This window comes from Crocuta crocuta, unplaced genomic scaffold, assembly GCF_008692635.1.
Source record: "Crocuta crocuta isolate KB4526 unplaced genomic scaffold, BGI_CrCroc_1.0 scaffold176, whole genome shotgun sequence".
Lineage (NCBI taxonomy): Eukaryota > Metazoa > Chordata > Mammalia > Carnivora > Hyaenidae > Crocuta > Crocuta crocuta.
In genome coordinates this window covers 947,789-966,836 of record NW_027531905.1, presented here as the reverse complement: position 1 = coordinate 966,836, position 19,048 = coordinate 947,789, and the positions used below count along the sequence as shown (strand labels likewise).

Below are 19,048 nucleotides of genomic sequence, written 5' to 3'. Positions count from 1 at the left end.
CTCTGTATAGATTCTTTCTGAATACAATAGATGAGTTTAGGATTTTTGCCTTTGTGGAAAATATGAAAGTAAAAGTTGTACTAGTTGACTAAGAAAAAGTATAGTACAGGAAAAACATTCTATACAGAAAATACTAATTATAAAGTTAAGACAAATTTGTAAACATTTAAGATGTATAAGTAGAAATTAGGGTTTTATATATTATTTGATTATCTATTAGTCTTGTATCTGTGTTAAATTTCCTGAGGGTGATCATTGAATATGGTTCTATAGAAGAATGCCTTTGTGCATGCCCTTAGAGACGAATACGCTATATTTTTTAGGGATAAAGTGTCATGATGTATGTAACTAACTCTCAGGACAGAAAAAAAAAAGGGGTGTGTGTGTGTGTAGAAAGAGACATAAAGTACATGTGTCCAATGTTAATATTTGGTGCATCTTTGTTAAGATATGAGCATTCACTGTTAATATTCTCAAAACTCTTGTGCCTTTGAAATTTTCAAAATAAAAAGTTGGGAAATATTCAGAACAAAAAATGAAGTACTTATATGGAGAAAGAAGCTTTATAAACTAATAAGAAATGTAAAATGAACAATTGAACAATCATTGAAAAATACAGAAAGCCTTTAAACAAAATGATCCTTGACTTCAATAATAAAGGCATATAAATTTAAATGAGCTGTCAGTGTTCATCAAAGTAGCAAAGATACAAAAAAATGATAATGCCCAATGCTAATGGCGATGCAGCAGATTGAATGGGCTGTGTAGCTTGGTTTCTGCCATCTCTTGTGCAGTCTGACAGTATCTGTGAATGCTTCAGATCTCTGTGCTCTTTAATCACAGCAATTTCATTTAATGAACTAAATCCGGTGAAGTAATGGGATAAGTGAGAAAGGTTATATGTGCACTGTAGCATTGTTAATAGTAGCAAAACCATTTAAATGTTCAAGTCAATGTTTGGCTTTATACACAATAGAATATTATTTCTCTATTAAACGCAGAAGTTAGTATATTGGTATGGAATATTATCCATTACTACATCAAAAATAAAAGTTAGAGAAAAATACATGTAGTACTATCCCCATTTAAAGTAATATATTCTCATAGGCATAATGTTATATACCAGTATTATAGGTTTTGAAAACCTGGTTGGGAAATTATAGGAGAGTGGGACTTTATTTGGGGGGAGGGGGAAGAGTAGGACTTTAATCTCTCTTTTTGGAGTTTTTTATTTTAAAGAAATAAAGATCATATAATAGAAAATATAACTAAACTTTCATTTTAAAAGTCTTTGCAGTAATTTTTCCTTTAATTTCTTGGTATTATGGTGCTTTGTCAATAGTCTTATTAAGTTATTAAAAAGTCTGTGGAGAAACTCATTTTATTCTTGTGTGTGCTGTTTTCAGAGCAGTGGAAAGAGCTCAGTGCTAGAAAGCCTCGTGGGGAGGGACCTGCTTCCCAGGGGCACTGGTATTGTCACGCGGAGACCTCTCATTCTGCAGCTCGTCCATGTCTCACCCGAAGATAAGCGAAAAACAACAGGAGAAGAAAATGGTAAATTTTAGAATCGGAATAAGAATTATTTAAAAATTCTTCATTTCTTCTTGAAACATAAAAACACATGAATTGATTAGACCAGAAATTAGTGGTTATGACAGAAGCAGAATTCCTGTGCAGAGAAGTGGAATGCATCATTNGACCACGAGTAGACTTGTTTGGAATAGTACTTTTTGGTAGTATAGTTTACTGGTAAACTGTCATTAATGTTTATGGAGGATTTAGTGAGATACTCAGTAAATAGAAATCAGTTATTTTAAAGAAAAATTTTTATGTCTTTTGGAGTGTTTTAAGCTTTTTTCCCCTAATGTTTAAAAAAAGTTTTTACTTTTTTACTTTGATTTAGAAATTTAAATAATATAGATTCTAGTTTAAAGATTTTTAAATACAGTTAAAATGACTTTACTTTTTATTATAGTGGTGTTATCTCTCCTTTTCTTTTCTGGTCTCACCATATACTTGCTAATTTTGAATCTTGCCCATCAGGCTAAGATGAATATTATGTTTAGAAAGAGTTTTGGTTTTTTATTTTTACTTTTTTTACTATCCTTCTCTTGCTACAGCTTACTTACATCGCACATACTGTTCTGATTTTTAAGATCCACCCACTCCTTCAATAGTAAATAGAATATTAAGATAAGAAAAACATGTACTGTCCTTTATAGCAGTTCTTTGGTTAAACTGAAAATATTTTGAGAAATGCTGTGTCTGTCAGTGAATATTGCTTATTAAGTATGTGTCCTCTTTATGTTTATTTATATTAGGTTGGAATGTTTGATGAAAATAATATATTTTATCTTCCTTTTTAGTTCAGTGTTTGGCTCAGACTTTCTGTCTTATTAATAAAAGTCTGTAAAATAGCTCTCATTATTAGATTGGCAGCAGAGTACTGTGATTTTTACTCTCCTGCAGAGATCTGTTTTCAGTGAGGTTTCATTCTACTTAGATTCTGATCTAAGAAGGGATGATAGTATTGATGAAATTGAAGTTACTTTAATTTGTATCTTTTATTTTCTCCATTATTGGAAAAAATGGAGTATTGGTGGTGATAGCTTGATTTTTTTTTTTTTTAGGAGTAAAAAAAAAATCTATCATGAGCATCTATAATGACTGTAGAAAGTTAATCACTGAAGCAGGTTAATGAAGTTGTAGATGTTAACAAGTAGTATTTTTGGATAGACTGCTAGAGGACATGTAGGAGCCTCTTAAGTGTATTAGGTAGCTTCTTGGTATATTATTCATCATTTTGAATTTCTGTAGTATTTCTTTAGTATTGAAATTCTAAGACTTGAATTCAGTAAATTTGGACTAACCTATGGTTCAGCTTCAAATATATAGAATACTTAATATTTCTTTCTTCCATCATCCAGTACACTAAGACCTTAAGAAACTGTATGGTATTAATTAGGTCTCTTTCTTTTAACTTTTTATTTTCTTCAGTCATGAAAAGGGCAGATGATAGATATCCTGTCTCTTAGAAACTATTTGCAGATGTGAGTAGTGTTTGTAGAAAAGGGTGTACATTTCAGCCATAGAAGTGTCAGTTCCTTAGTATCTCTGCTCATATGTTCACCATGTTTTGTTGATGTCTTTCATCTTGGTGGTTGGTCAGCAGATCTGTACATCTTAACCTATATACATTTTTTTTCAAAGCTTAGTGTTTATATTTTATGTAAAAAAACACAAAATATTTTGTGTTACTTAAGACATACTTAAACCTCACTTAAAATGACAACTCCACTATCCAGAACATAAAATAGATTTCATAAATTTTGAGTATTAAATTTCATGTGTCCTATTAATAACTAGCATAGTTCCTTAGTTTCTCATCAGAGCTTCTTTATCCTCAGGATAACCAATCTACCTTGCCATGAATCATTGTAACCCAGAGAAAGTTGGAAACAATGGAACAGATAAACAGTTAGCCAGAAGAGTTTGAACTACCTGATAGTCTGACAACTAGAGAGGAGAAAGCGAGGAAAAACAAATCCGTTTCTAACCGTTTTGTATAGGGATTTATATACTCAGAGGCCTTTGTTATGTAAGAATGGCCCAAGTTAGCAAGAATAGGTTAATTTAGAGAAATGTATTTTAGGATGACATGAATTCAGAATAATCCATTTTATTATTATTTTTAAAAAATTTTTTAACATTTATGCATTTCTGAGAGAAAGAGACATAGCATGAGCTGGGGAGGGGCAGAGAGAGACAGAAAGAGACAAAGACAGAATCCGAAGCAGGCTCCAGGCTCCAAGCTGCCAGCACAGAGCCCGATGTGGGGCTCCTACCCATGAACCACGAGATCATGACCTGAAAGTGAGACACTTAAACTGGCTGAGCCACCCTGGCACCCCAGAATAATCCATTTTATATATAGGTCCATCAAAACTAATTAAAATAAAATTTCTTAATGTTTAATATGCGTAATTATCAGGAAATGTTATGTAATGTGGAATCATTCTGCCACCCAAGTAGGATAATTGAGGTGTCAAAAAATTTATATATTTCTCAGCTTGCTCCCCCTTTTGTCAGTGTGAAAGAATTTTCTTTTAAAATCTTATTAAAAACATATTCATACTGTTTTAGAGTAGGATGGTGATTTAGTTTGAACTTTGAATTTCATGTTTATCTTTCATATATTTTTAAAAAATAAATCTTTCTTCAGATTTCCTTTTAGACAAAATCCAAAAGTAGCATGTTGATTAAAGACCAGAATTGTTTTCATGGTGTTCTTTTTAAAATCAGTATATATTTTAAAGAAAATAATCCCTTATAAAGCTCAGTCTTCATGAATAGGGTAAATATTTGTTGTATGTGTTTACTTCTTTTTACTTAAAAAAATTTTTAATGTTTTTTTTTAAATTTATTTCTGAGAGAGAGAGAGAGAGACAGACAGACAGAGTGAGCAGGGGAGGGTCCGAGAGAGAGGGAGACACAGAATCTGAAGCAGGTTCCAGGCTCTGAGCTAGCTGCCAGCACAGAGCCTGATGTGGGGCTCGAACCCACGAACCGTGAGATCATGACCTGAGCCGAAGTCGGACACTTAACCAACAGAGCCATCCAGGTGCCCCAAAATATTTGTATATGTTTACTTTTGAAGCTTTGAAAAATGTGTTTGGGATACTTAATAAATTTTTTAGTACCAGGCAGTTTATCTTTACCTACATATCAAATATTTATGGCAGATTTTTGGAGAGTGAATTAGTTTTAGTCCGGTTGTGTTAGAACTAGAAACCAGAGGTACCTCGATTAGCCGTACTGGAAAATACCAGTAAATTATGGCACACAGTGTGCTTCATTTATATCACTTAGACAAATACAGCCCTTTAATTATTATTAAGTGTAATGAGAAGTATAGTTGGAAATTTTGAATAATTGAATGCTCCGTGCATCTGAAATGTGTTCAGGTTTCTGCAGATTTGATTTTTAAAAAAGGTTTAAAATATTAGGGTTAAGCATTAAACTTATCATTCTGTGCTGTTTCTCTTTAACTGCAGACCCTGCTACATGGAAAAACTCAAGACACCTTTCTAAAGGTTTCCTTTATCCATTGTTTTTGGCCCTTCTTTTTCTAGTATGCCTGCATGTGTGCTTACGTACTCTTACAGGCTGTGTGCATTATTTTTCTTCCATTTTTATTTGCCTATCCACATTGATTGTAGGTGGTTCTTGTTACCCTTTGGCATTGCATCAGAATGCAGGCTTTTTTTGGTGGTGAATGTAATTTATTTTATTTTTATTTTTAAAAACATGCTTGTTAAACCAGACCTCTTTTTAAATAAGGTAAATTAAACCTGCCCCTTTGCTATGTAGTACCTGCCTCTGTGAGTTCTGTTCACCTAGATTACTCCAGTCCTCCAATAATACTTCTTGGAAGAAAGTACTAAGCTTCAAGTAGGTGAGCATTTTATTGGCAAAAAGGATCCAGTTTTATTTATCTGTTTCCACCAAAGAATTGGATCACTTTTTCTTCAGTATTTATTTGACTATCTTTTAGTCATTTTTATTTTGATTTCAAGTGACTGATACGCATTATTCATGAACTCAGTCATTAAGATACCTAAAACTCTGAATTTGGCAAAAACAGATAACTGTGCTTTGGGGAGGCAGTTAGGTTCCTTTCCTACAATTAAACATTTCTAGTTTCTCTGAGAAAAACAATAAAACTTGCTTACCAAGATTTAGACCATTTGAAACAGTGCCCACAGTGAATATATTTTCCTTTTTTTCAGGAAGTGCAGGAAGAACAGACCTATTACTGGAAACTAATGGAGAGTAGCAACTCCATACAGTACATATGCTAGGGTCTGTCTCCCTCCCCAATACACACTCATTTCATTTCTTTCCAACCTTCACTTCCAAGGGAAAACACAGTCTTGACCCTGGGGGTAAAATCACCTTGAAAGTACATATAAATTACAGGATAATTTTGCACTACTGAGAGACCTCTTTCAAGGAACAAAAAATTGTGACTTTATAGGTAACCAGTAGGAAACCAAATTAAAAAAAAAAAAACAACAACCCACAAAATGTTTCATTCACATATTGCAGAATTTTACCTTGAGTTATATGTGTAAATCTATTACATGTGCTTTTTGCATAACTCATTAGGATTCTTAGTTTTTCTTCTTTCAGCCATTTGCTTGAGTTACTTTCATTGTATAAGCTGCTTTTATGTGGAAGACACTTAAAATCAAAGCATATACTTTTACTATAATTACGTACAAAATATGAGGAGAAGTGAACAATTTTATTTGTAGACTCCAGATTTCAAAAGGAAGACCTGTGAGTAACTCTCAAAAGTCATTTTCTGAAAAACCGTTTTTAAAATATAAAAGTACAATTTAGCAGATCTTAAAATACTGCTTGTCAGTGGGAAAATAGGAACAAATAATACTGTGTTGCCTTTTTTAATTCCTAAGATAAATAGGTACTTCCTATAGTTTCCAATAAATGGAGTTTTTCTTTTTCCAGGGGTTGAAGCAGAAGAATGGGGTAAATTTCTTCACACCAAAAATAAGGTAATCAATCACACAAGAATATTACGAAGAAATAACATGTTGAAAATTTTTTTGTACAAGTAGTTGATAATTTAGTTTCTTATCATTGGCAGTATGGTATGTTATCTTGAAGCAACTGCTCCTTGTAAAATAAATCTGATCAGTAACATTTCTAACCATAGCAGTTTATTTGGAAGACACTTTAAGTTGAATCTTATTTTAATTTGGAAATTAACTGTTGTGGGATCAGGCAGCTTTGAAAAGCTCATATAAACTAAGACTCCTTGGCTCAGAAAGCACATGTATATATTAGAATTTTCTAATTCTCTGAAGCAGATCCATAGACATCCTTGAAATTTATCCATCCTTCACTTAAGAACTGTTGATCTTATTATCATTGTTGTGCTTTTTGCTTCAATAATTTTTAGCTTTACACGGATTTTGATGAAATTCGACAAGAAATTGAAAATGAAACAGAAAGGATTTCAGGAAATAATAAGGTAGGCATCTTTTTAAAGTTAGAATGTATATAAACATCAGTAAATATATCTTGAGAGTATTCTCTGTATAATGTGTGGTGGGCATTGTAAATTTATAGTCCTGGTCTTTGAAACTAATGGAGTATATTGAGAAATATATAAAAACCTTACTTAAAATCCCTTTTGTTTCTTAGAGCTTTCATATACCATCAAATATTTCATTTAGAGGTTTATTGTGGATCTTGTGATTTATATATCTCATATAATTTTCCATATAATACTGCTAAAATAACTTATTTTTTTCTGATAGATTGATTGTGTTCTAATTCAAGAAGCTTTATGTAACTTAGGAGATTTTGAAGAGCTCTCTTACCTGAGTAAGGCTGGATTCACTTAGGAAAGCAAAGAGAGAGGTTTTCTTCAATGAAAATGAAAACTAATGTTAATAGCTTGATTTTCCTGTTTTCTAACATTGTGGGAATTTAAGATAAATTTAAATGTCTAAGATGCCATTAATATTGACACCAAGCACTATCACTGCTCATAAATGCTTTTGTTTTCTCTCCTTTCTTTATTCTTACTACCTTTCTCTCTGTTCCCTTCACCCCCCCTTTTTTTTTCTTAAAATCTCCATTCTTGCATTATCCAGAGGCCATAAAATCCTGCTGGTAGGCTCTGGCCCAGTACTAATACTCAGCATGGGCTCCCTGAGCCCTCTGCTCTGTCAGATGTTACGCTGGAGAGGCTGCCCTGACACACAGGCACTTTCGGAGCCACGTCAGTTCTTTACGGTCTAGTCAAGATATTTACCTCTCTGACTAAGCTTTGTTCATTATTGACTCTGGGCTGGTAACCTTTGAGTTGCTCCTGCTGCCATACTTCCCTGCATTTCTAATGATTATGTTGTATAGAAGAGGTAGAAAAAGTAGCAGGAAACTAGATTAGCTTGTTCTCTGTCCTGTAATTATATCAGGGATAATTTTAACTTTGGGGATGTTATTAATCATAATACCAGGCTGAATTCTCTCCTGCATCCCCATGGATTGACTGAACTTAGGAATTGGTGGTAATTTTACGTAGGGCTAGAATTTATAGTGGATGTGACTAGTGTTTCAGATAGGAAAGTTTTAGTTAAACTAAACTGAATGTCATGAAAGATTGAGTCTGTATACCAACAAGACATTTGATTTATGGTGGGGTTGTGATATACTTACCTAGCAGGTTTTCTTACCCACAGTGTCCAAAAGATGAGAAGTCCCCTACCCCCAAATCTGTGAAAAAACTCTTCTTTCCTAAATCATGTTTGTAATGAAGTAAATGATACTTTGATCTTATGTAAGTAATTTCATATGTATTAATATCTAAATGATTTTATATGCTTAACATAAAGCCCGGAGGGATTTAAAATATTTATGAGATTGGAGTTGAGAAGGCATTTGAGCAAAGTTTTGTATTGGACATGATAAGGGAATGCCCGAGAAGTACACAAGCTGGGATGGTCTGCTGAATATCAGCACATGACTTGGGAACACTGATGTGTTTGAAATAGAAAAGCAGTTTGGAGTAATCTAAAACAACTCAGAGTAAAGGATGTTCCAGAAAACCTTTCTGGGAAATTAAAATTTTCAGTGGGTGTGTATGAAGGAAGATAAAAGGTATGTAGATGAGAGGACACTTTAAAGGATAAAGAAGGGCATGTGTAAAGACAAATGTCTTTTCTGTGTGCCTTTTTGCATGTACCTGGCTCAGCTCTAAACCTTGTTAGAGGGCCAGTGTTGAAGAGAAGGCAGTGTGTTTAATCATCTCAGTCTAGGGGAGGGAAAATAAAGGTATCTCTCGCTATCCAGATTCTACTACTTGAATCAGGGATCTGAAGATGTGGATAAATTTTCCGAGAAGTCTCTTAGAATATAGGCTTTTGCTACCTGATAATCAAAGATTAGGATCCAAGTTGATTTGGATAACTTGTTACCCATGCCTCACTCTCTACTCAAGAACCTCATAAATTTGGATAGTAATACAGTGTTCTTTTGTTCAGCACGAAGTCTATTAAACATTATTAAGAAATTGTATCTGTTTAGAATCAAGAGAAATGAATGTGATATAATACAGAGGAAGTAAGTTTTGTATATTAATGTTATAGGATTGGATAAGATTATGACCTGTTATATGGCTGGTTGCCTGCCTTACTTCCCATGGGTTTCATCAGGTTTTGATTGTTGAAATGTTTTAGGGATCTAGTTTAATTTGTGTTTAAAAGCATCTTCTAGAATCTATGTACTTGAAATGAGGTGTACTTTGCATTTTTATATTTCATTGAAGTTTTAATGTGATTTTAATATGATATTTTAAAACTTATTTTTAGGGAGTAAGCCCTGAACCAATTCATCTTAAGATTTTTTCACCCAATGTTGTCAACCTGACACTTGTGGATTTGCCAGGAATGACCAAGGTAAAGATTAGTTGTTCCTCGTTGTGGGTTTGGGTCATGTTTGTTTTCACTCAAACAAGTGTGGTTTTTACTTGACCTTATATGAGAATAATCAGCCTTTTTTTTTCTTTCTTCCAGTCAACTTGATCTAGCAGCATTGATCTAGTTGAGCCCTCCCTTCTCCTTGAAACACTTTCTTTACTTGGCTTCCAGGACACCATACTCTGCAGGTTTCTCTCCAGTCTCACTGTCCATTCCTTCTCTGCCTCTTTTGCTGGCTTCTTACCTTCCCAGTGTTAACAGTGAGTGCCCAGAGCTCAGTTGTTAGACCTCTTGTCAAGTGCGTACACTTATTCCCTTGATGATTTCATCCAAACTTACGGGTTTAAATACATGAATGTCTCTATGTTGACAGTATTTAAACATCTGCAGACTTGTATATCCACCTATTTGGCACTTACATAGAAGTGTCTGGTAGGCATTTCAAACTTAATATGTCTCGTGCTAAATTTCTGACCTAGCCTTCAACCTGACTTGATCCTTCTATAATCTCCCCCAACTCAATAAAAGGCAACTCTCTTCTGTCAGTGCTAAGCCAAAAAGTTTGTAGTCAGCCTGGATACTTTCTGTTCCACACTCTACTCTGTGAGCAGACCTTTTTGGCTCTTCTTACGTTTAAAATATATCTAGAACTCCATTATATATACAGATTTGTAGCTACCATCCTGATCTATCCACTGTCATCTCAGCTGCATTACTGCAATAGCCTCCCAACAGGTCTTCCTCATAATATGTTCTTAAGTAAGCAGCCAGAGTGATGCTGTTAAGGTAAAAATTAGATTGTGTCATTCTTGGCTCAAAATTTCTCCATTAGCTTTTCACTTCATTCACAATAAAGCTTAAGTTCTAAAAAGAGATTTAAAGTATCCCGTTACTTTTCTAACTCCTTCTGTTCCAGTCTTCTGACCTTGTCATTCATCCTGCCAGAATATTCTTCCCCTGATATCTGCATGTACCTCTCCCTTATCTCCTTCAGTTTTTGGTCATTCTCTCAAATGTCATTATCTGAGTGAGTTCTTCCCTCATGATTTAAAAACATAATCTGATTTAAAATAATTATCGGTCTTTTTTTTTTTTTTTAATCTACATATGTGATGTAGAACAGTGCCTAAAATATAGTAGGCTGCCAGTAAATACTTGCTAATTGAATGAATGAATGAATTTCTCTCTAGGCAATTAACATTGACCAATCCTTCACACTGTAAACTTTCGATATTTACAAGAGGTACATTTTGAGGCTTTTACGTATTACCAAATGCCTTTATACCCCTACTAGTAGTATGTATATACTTTCTTCATTTTAACTTTGTAAATGGAGTAATACCTACATTCTGTAGATTAAACGAGGGGAGGCTAAGTTGATTTTTATTACTAGTTCCTTGTTATCTCTGTTCGGTTCAGGTGCCTGTAGGTGATCAACCTAAGGATATTGAGCTTCAAATCAGAGAGCTTATTCTTCGGTTCATCAGTAATCCAAATTCCATCATCCTTGCTGTCACTGCTGCTAATACAGATATGGCCACATCAGAGGCACTTAAGATTTCAAGAGAGGTAGATCCGGATGGTAAGGACAGATGTTAATATTTAATGAGATGGTTGGTTAACAGTTTTAAATCTACCCTCAAGAAAGGAATATGTATTTTTAAAAGGAATATCAAGCTGTTAATACAGATTTAAAAAACAGTGTACTCTTATTTTGCTTATAATTACAAAAAGGAATTCTGATGTAATATAAAGTTTTAATGGGTTAGTTGCTATGTAGTGAAGGCAAAAATACTTAACATAATGTCCATATTTGTAGTGGTTACCTGATGATTTTAAAATAATAAGGTGAGGTGCACCTGGGTGGCTCAGTCAGTTAAGCATCTGACTTCAGCTCAGGTCATGATCTCGTAGCTTGTGGGTTTGAGCCCCGCATCGGGCTCTGTGCTGACAGCTCAGAGCCTGGAGCCTGCTTCGGATTCTGTGTCTCCTTCTCTTCTGCCCCTCTCCAGCTCACACTCTCTCTCTCTCCTTCAAAAATAAATAAACATTAAAAATTTTTTTTAAATAATAAGATGGCTTTTCAAAGAGGATTTGTTTTGTATAAATAAAATGATTTAGATTTTTGAGTGGCTGACTTCTAAGAATAATTAACTCATGATTAATCATTGTTGATTATGGTACAGTAGATAATTGTGGTTATCTACATTCTGCAGAGGTAGAAAACATTTGGACATACATAAGGCAGAGGAAATTCTTAGAAATAAAGGTAAAATTCTTTTATGAAGTTTTCATAAGCCCAAGGATTAGTTCATACTGTGGATCATTGTATATTTGACCAATGCTGTGATGTACATCTCTTAATTGATCGAAAGTTGCACCTTGTAAGGGAGTAATTATTATTGCTGCTGCTAATAAATGTAGCTTTGCTCCATATAGGAGCTATTTTTTTTTACCAGGTTATTTGGGGGTTCTGTGGGCTGTGTCCTGTTTCTTTTTTCTTCCTTTGAAGAAGAATTTGAAATAAAAATTTAGTAGGGAAAGTTACTGCTAAGGCTACTCATTAAAATTCCCATAAACAGTAATTTTTAAAGTATTTTTATTTAATCTCAAGTTTTTCAGAAATGTTTACCACATACTGATTTTAGACTGAAAGATAAGCTCTAGAGGCTCCTGGCTGGCTCAGACGCCGGAGCATCGACTCTTGATCTCAGGGTCATGTGTTGGAGCCCTACGATGTGGGTAGAGTTTACTTAAAAAATAATAATAATAATAAGTAAATTAGACTCCATCGGAAGGTTTATTTAAATTTTATATTTATCATTTAAACTGTTAAGCATTTTATATGCATTCTATTTTAAACTGACTTTTGAGCCATAAGTAGGATCATACTTTCAATCTAGTAATCTTTTTTTTTTTTTTTGCCTTATTTATTTTGAAAGAGAGAAAGAAAGCATGCAAGTGGGGTAAGGGAAGAGAGAGAGGGAGAGAGTGAATTCCAAGGAGGCTCCATGGTGTCAACACAGAGCCTGTCACAGGGCTCGATCTCACGAACTGCAGATCATGACCTGAGCCGCAGCCAAGAGTCACACTTAACCGACTGAGCCCCCCAGGCACCTCTTGATCTAGTCATCTGAATCTGGTCATACAGTGTAAGGAGATCGTCCCATCTAGTATTATTTATAGTGTCAAAAAATTAAATTCAACTTAATATATGGCCCATAGTAGGAATGATTAAAGGATGATTTTGTAGATTTGGAGCAGTGTTTAAAATGCTATATGTAAAATTAGATACTGCAGAACAGCTGCAGTTCTTAACATTTCTGGTGGGAATGGCATGGCCACTGTGAAACGGTTTGTCAGTTTCTTAAAAAGTTCAGTCAGTACCACTCCTAGATATTTACCCATGTTAAATGAAAACCTGTGATTTGTATCTCCTAAAACTGGGAACAGCCCAAATGTTTCTCAAAATACCAAACTATAGTATATCCGTACCATAGAACAGTACTTTGCAATGAAAAAAAAAATGAATTATTGACATATACAACAACGTGGACGACTCTCAGATACATTATGTCAAGTGAAAGACGCCAGAGTCAAAAGCTGTATATGATTCTATTCATGTCATATTCTGGAAAGGCAAATCTAGGAATAGAAAAGGGGTCTGATTGGTAGTACAAGAAAATTTGGAGGGAGGTGATAGAACTGTTTTGAGGTGGCAGTGATACAACATTTTTGCATTTGTCAGAACTCCTGGAACTATACAACAGGAGTGAGTAAATTTTAAACAGACTTCTATTAAAATACTTACAAAAAATTAGCCCTAAGAGCTAATAAAAAAAAAAACTGTATGTGGAAAAATTTTTAATTGTACATGATTAAAATAAGTTATTCTTTAAAATTTTTTATTTCTTTGAAGGTTATTTATTTTTGAGAGGGAGAAAGAGAGAGAGTGAACAGGAGAGGAGTAGAGAGAGAGAAAGAGAGAGAATCCCAAGCAGGCTTGAGCCCAGTATGGGGCTCGAACTCCTGAACCACAAGACATGATCAGAAACTGAAATCAAGAGTCAGGTGCTTAGGGGCTCCTGGGTGGCTCAGTTGGTTAAGCGTCAGACTTTGGCTCAGATCATGATCTCGCGGTTCCTGGGTTTGAGCCCTGCATCAGGTTCTGTGCTGACAGCTCAGAGCCTGGAGCCGGTTTTGGATTCTGCGTCCCCCTCTCACTCTGCCCCTCTCCCACTCATGCTCTGTGTCTCGCTGTCTCAAAAATAAACCATAAAAATAAATTTTAAAAAAAAGAGTCAGATGCTTAACTGAGCCACCCAGATGCCCCTAAAGTAAGTTTTTAAGAAGTATTTGTGGGTTAAGCATCCGACTCTTGATTTCAGCTCAGGTCATGATCTCATGGCTTGTGAGACTGAGCCCTGCATCAGGCTTGGTGCTGACACCACAGAGTCTGCTTGGGATTTTTCTCTTACCCTCTCTCTCTGCCCTTCCCTAGCTTGCCCTCTCTCTCTCTCAAAATAAATAAACTTTAAAAGTATTTATAAGCAAAGGTTGGAAAAACATTACCAAAATGATGACAGAGGTAACATTAAGGAAGGATTATAGATGACGATTTTTCTTTATTAATACTGAATAGCTTTATTTAATGGATCATTTTCTTTTCTTCTTGCATTTACCAGGTCGCAGAACCTTAGCTGTAATCACTAAACTTGACCTCATGGATGCGGGTACTGATGCCATGGATGTATTGATGGGAAGGGTTATACCAGTCAAACTTGGAATAATTGGAGTAGTTAACAGGTTAGCAATCAAGAGTGGGATAATAATTGTAGCATTCTGATTTCAAAGCAAATCTGAATTTTTTAAAAAGTAATCTAAAATGTGATATGATCAAGGGGCGCCTGGGTGGCTCAGTCATTGAGTGTCCAACTTTGGCTCAGGTCATGATCTCACAGTCTTGGGTTCGAGCCCCGTGTTGGGCTCTGTGCTGCCAAGTAGCTCAGAGCCTGGAGCCTGCTTTGGATTNGGCTCTGTGCTGACAGCTCGCACAGAGCCTGGAGCCTGCTTCGGATTCTGTGTCTCGCTCTCTCTCTGACCCTCCCCCGCTCATGCTGCCTCTCTCTCTCAGAAGTAAAACATTAAAAAAATTTTTTTTTTAAATAAATAAAATGTGATATGATCTCTCTTTTTCCCTTTTACTGCAACCATGGTATTGCTAGGAATTCAGTGCTCTAAGGGGAGAAAAGAGATTTACTAAAGCTTCCTTTGGGCGTTTGTAATGGAAGCCATTTTAAAGTAAGCAGTGCCATAAAATGGAAGAATATTTAATAGCGAGGCCTGAAAAATTCCTGTCTATTGTGTTATGTATTAGGAGTGCACTGGGTAAGAAAAGAGTATTATTTAAATCTGCATGCAATCAAGAAAGAGTTTGTTAAGATGGTAGGATTTTAATAAATTGCTTTAACACCTCTGGCATTAGTGATCTTTTGTAATTGCCAGGATGTGACTTGGAGAAATTTTATTAAAGGTTCTCTAATTATAAATAGCTGGTATTGAAAATTGTGGAAAGAAACTACTACTGGGTGTCTAATTATGTTTTAGAGACTCTACTATGAGCAATTTGCAAATTTTATCTCATTGAACCCTTACAACATCTCTGTTAACGTAGCTGTTGATGTCTATTTTATAATTAGAAGACTCAAATTCTACGTTTCCCAAAGTCACATGGTGAAAGCAGATTTCAGATGAAGTACTTTCTTAGACTAAAGCCTTTATAAGTAGGCAGCACTGAAATTAACAGGAGATCTGGGTTCTAGTCCTACTTTGTCTATAAATTAGATATATAATGTGGGTTTAAATGACACCTAACATGTTTGGGTCTCAGGCCTTTTAAAATGATATTGTTTTTGGAAACCAATTGACAATAAACTATTTGTAAAAAAAATTTTTTTTTAAATGATATTGTTTTGGGGCGCCTGGGTGGCTTAGTCGGTTAAGCGTCCCACTTCGGCTCAGGTCATGGTCTCATGGTTTGTGGGTTCAAGCCCTGTGTCGGGCTCTGTGCTGACAGCTCGTTCAGAGCCTGGAGCCTGTTTCAGATTCTGTATCTCCCTCTCTCTCTGACCCTCCCCTGCTAAAGGTCTCTCTCTCTCAGAAATAAATTTTAAAAAAATTAAAATATTTTTTTCTCTCCCTCTCTCTCTCCCTCTCTCAAAAAAAAAAAACAAAAAAACAAAAAAACCCAGATAAATAAAGGGACACTTGGGTGGCTCAGTTGGTTAAGCATCCAACTCTTGATTTCAGCTCAAGTCATGATCTGATAGTCCTAAGATTGAGCCCTGAGGTTGGGCTCCATGCTGGGTGTGGAGCCTGCTTACGATTCTCTGTCAGCCTCTCTGCTCCTTCTCCACCTGCACTTGTATGCTCTTCCTGTCTCTCTCAAACAAATACAAATAAATAAAATGAAAATGTTTTTACTAAGTGATGTCTAAGATCTCTTTCAGTTGTTTGCCTTATTCATATGTCCTAACTCTCCCAGTACTTTGACTTCTCTTTTTGTTTTTTTGTTTTTAATTCCCACTCTTGTCTTTTCATATAAGCTCATGGTATAAAACTTGCATTTGTAGATGACTGCTCTTCAAGTTAATTATTTTTGGTAGAAATCAGTTGCCTGCCCATGGATTAAAAATACAGCTGGTTATCACACTTATACTTTTTCACCTGTCTTCCCTGTTACTTAAGAGTACTGCTTTTGACTATAGTGAATGGTAATTATGAGTCCTAAACTATTCAGGCATTACTTATAAGTCACAGATCGAATCTAGGCTGAAGTACTTAACATGTGACCTTTGGTAGGTTAATGTCTCTGAGCCTCCATTCCTTTGCCATAAAACGCGATAAGACCTACTGCATAGAACTACTGCAAAAATTGAATAAAACAATCCGTAACAGGCATTACAAACAGTGCTTGTTACTTTCATCATTCAAGGTATGTAGAGGACCTCAGTTGACTTTAGTGAAACGGTTTTGTTATTTTTCAACCTTAGGAGCCAGCTAGACATTAACAATAAGAAGAGTGTAACTGATTCAATCCGTGATGAATATGCTTTCCTTCAAAAGAAATACCCATCCTTGGCTAATAGAAATGGAACAAAGTATCTTGCTAGGACTCTGAACAGGTAACATTTTTACCTCTTGGAAAATGAAGGTTGGTTTGCTTGTTTGTTTTCCAGTAGGTGTCTGAGAGCTCTTGTTTTTAGTTCTTTATATTTTTATAATGTTCTTATGTGTACAGTTCCAGGTCTTGTTTCTCGTGTAGTAGGTTCTTTTAATATAGATGTCTTTTTTTATTGGGGTGATCGGCATTAAATTATGTAGTCTAGAAACGCTCAAGGGAATTTTAAGACCTCTTAATTATGAAGTTCTTGACAGTCCATTTATTTTTGGTGCTAAAACGAGATAACAGATGACTTAATTTCTACTTGGGATTTCAGGAACTGAATTAAACTTTATAATTTTTCACATAATCTAGTCTTATTTTTAGATGTCTTCTATTATTCATATAAGGAGTTTAAGGTATGTACCTTGAATATCTTAATACCCACTGATGGTAAAGGGACTGGAAGACCTTTCTAGATAATTTATAAATGACTAAAATGAAAGCTGTTTTCTCTTACTCCCTAAGTAAATTAAAGGCTGATGGACTTGGATCTTAATAAGATTGATTTTCACTGTGCTGAGTAGCCACTATAAAAGATAAGTCAGAAGCAAAGTATCTAGGTAGAATTATATTGAGTAGCTTATTTTCTTTGAGGTAATTGTAATTAATATAGAAATAATTTGTTTCAGTTTATATTTGGTTCTCTTAGCAATTGCTACAATTTTATCAGTTGAAGGCATATTTAAAAAGTGTCAATTAAGTTTTCTTTGTTCAGACTAAGTATTTATTTCTACCCTAAGATTGCATTATTTCCTGCCAAGACAAATTATTTGAAACTTTCACCATTACTGGCATTTAAAAAATTTGAGCTGTTGAGGGCTTCAAAATATACTTTTATTTTAAAGTCATTTTTTCTAACCTTTGTTAGGTTACTGATGCATCACATCAGGGATTGCTTACCAGAGTTGAAAACAAGAATAAATGTTCTAGCTGCTCAGTATCAGTCTCTCCTAAATAGTTATGGTGAACCTGTGGATGATAAAAGTGCTACTTTACTCCAGCTTATTACCAAATTTGCCACAGAATATTGTAACACTATTGAAGGAACTGCAAAATATATTGAAACTTCAGAGCTGTAAGTAAAAATATTTCTCTGTGGATTTGCTTACCTGAATTGCTAGGTTACTTTAACTTTTGTAACAGTGACTTTAACTCTGAGATTATCTGATTGTGATTTATTACCTGTAAAGCTGTATTTTGCACAGGATGATGTCTGATGTATGTGTAAAAATGCTCTGTAAACTAGGTAAAACACAGTAACAATTCCAGGTTTTTTTTTAATAAGACTTTGATAAACCTTTAAAATATTTGGTAATTTAACTTTTATATGTTCATTTCTTTAATATACACACTATAATTATTCATGAAAAATAGAAGAAAATGCAGATAAAAAGAAAATAGGACAAAATTGCTTAATTCCACTAACTAGAAATACTCCTTGCTAACTTTGGCATGAATCTAGACATTATTCTGTGCATTATAAATGCCAGTATTTACACACCTTCAAAAACCAAATGCCATACATGCGATTTTGGAATCACTTCTTTAAATCAGCATGTCACAAATAACTAATATTACTTATACATTTCTATTATCAATCTTAAAATTTTTTTGTATTTCATTTTTTAGGTATACTCTTCATTGCTTGAACAAGTATCTTAAAGCTGATAGGTTGTTTTCATTTATACACAAATATAAAAAATGTTGTGATGGACTATTTTGAGGGCATGTATCTAAGTAAATCCTTAGGATAAATTCCTAGAATGGAATTAATAGGTCAAAGGTTATAACATCCTAAAAGCCTCTTACTGTTGCCATGCTGTTAATAGATTGTATTAGCAATCTATAAGAATGTTTCTCTAAATTCTCACCTAAAAAAATCTTTTAATTTTGAAATTATTATAGACTTCCAGGAAGTTGTAAATAAATGTACAAGGAGGTCCTGTCAGTCCTTCACCCCATCTTCCCTAGTGTTGCTGTCTTGTATATAGTCCTGTAACAAAATGAGAAAATGGACATTGGTACAACCCACAGAGCTTATTCGTATTTTACCACTCATGAAATTATATAGGCACTTGTGTGTATTGTGTACTTTTGTGTGATGGCCTTTAATCTGAGTTAGCCCCATAAATTGTTGAATGGTTGGTTATTATATATATAGCATATTGAGGGAAATAAAGATTACCAAGATGAATCTTTAAAGAGCTGAGTCGGGGGGGCGCCTGGGTGGCTCAATTGGTTAAGCGTCCGGCTTCAGTTCAGGTCATGATATCACAGTTCAGGAGTTCAACCCCATGTCACATTCTGTGCTGAC

General features: G+C 34.6%; 1 protein-coding gene across 6 annotated transcripts in view; it reads left to right on the top strand.

Moving 5' to 3' along the window:
* DNM1L (dynamin 1 like) overlaps window positions 1-19,048 on the top strand; it is a 49,954-nt gene that overhangs the window by 18,876 nt on the left and 12,030 nt on the right. For 3 of the 6 annotated variants that reach the window (XM_077774530.1, XM_077774531.1, XM_077774534.1), the window contains exons 3-11: window positions 1,409-1,554; window positions 5,055-5,093; window positions 6,532-6,578; window positions 6,986-7,057; window positions 9,402-9,488; window positions 10,929-11,091; window positions 14,195-14,315; window positions 16,562-16,693; window positions 17,603-17,809. In XM_077774530.1, the coding sequence (XP_077630656.1) occupies window positions 1,409-1,554; window positions 5,055-5,093; window positions 6,532-6,578; window positions 6,986-7,057; window positions 9,402-9,488; window positions 10,929-11,091; window positions 14,195-14,315; window positions 16,562-16,693; window positions 17,603-17,809 (1,014 nt within the window). The remainder of the gene's footprint in view (window positions 1-1,408; window positions 1,555-5,054; window positions 5,094-6,531; window positions 6,579-6,985; window positions 7,058-9,401; window positions 9,489-10,928; window positions 11,092-14,194; window positions 14,316-16,561; window positions 16,694-17,602; window positions 17,810-19,048) is intronic. The other 3 variants (XM_077774532.1, XM_077774533.1, XM_077774535.1) reach the window with 1 other exon arrangement.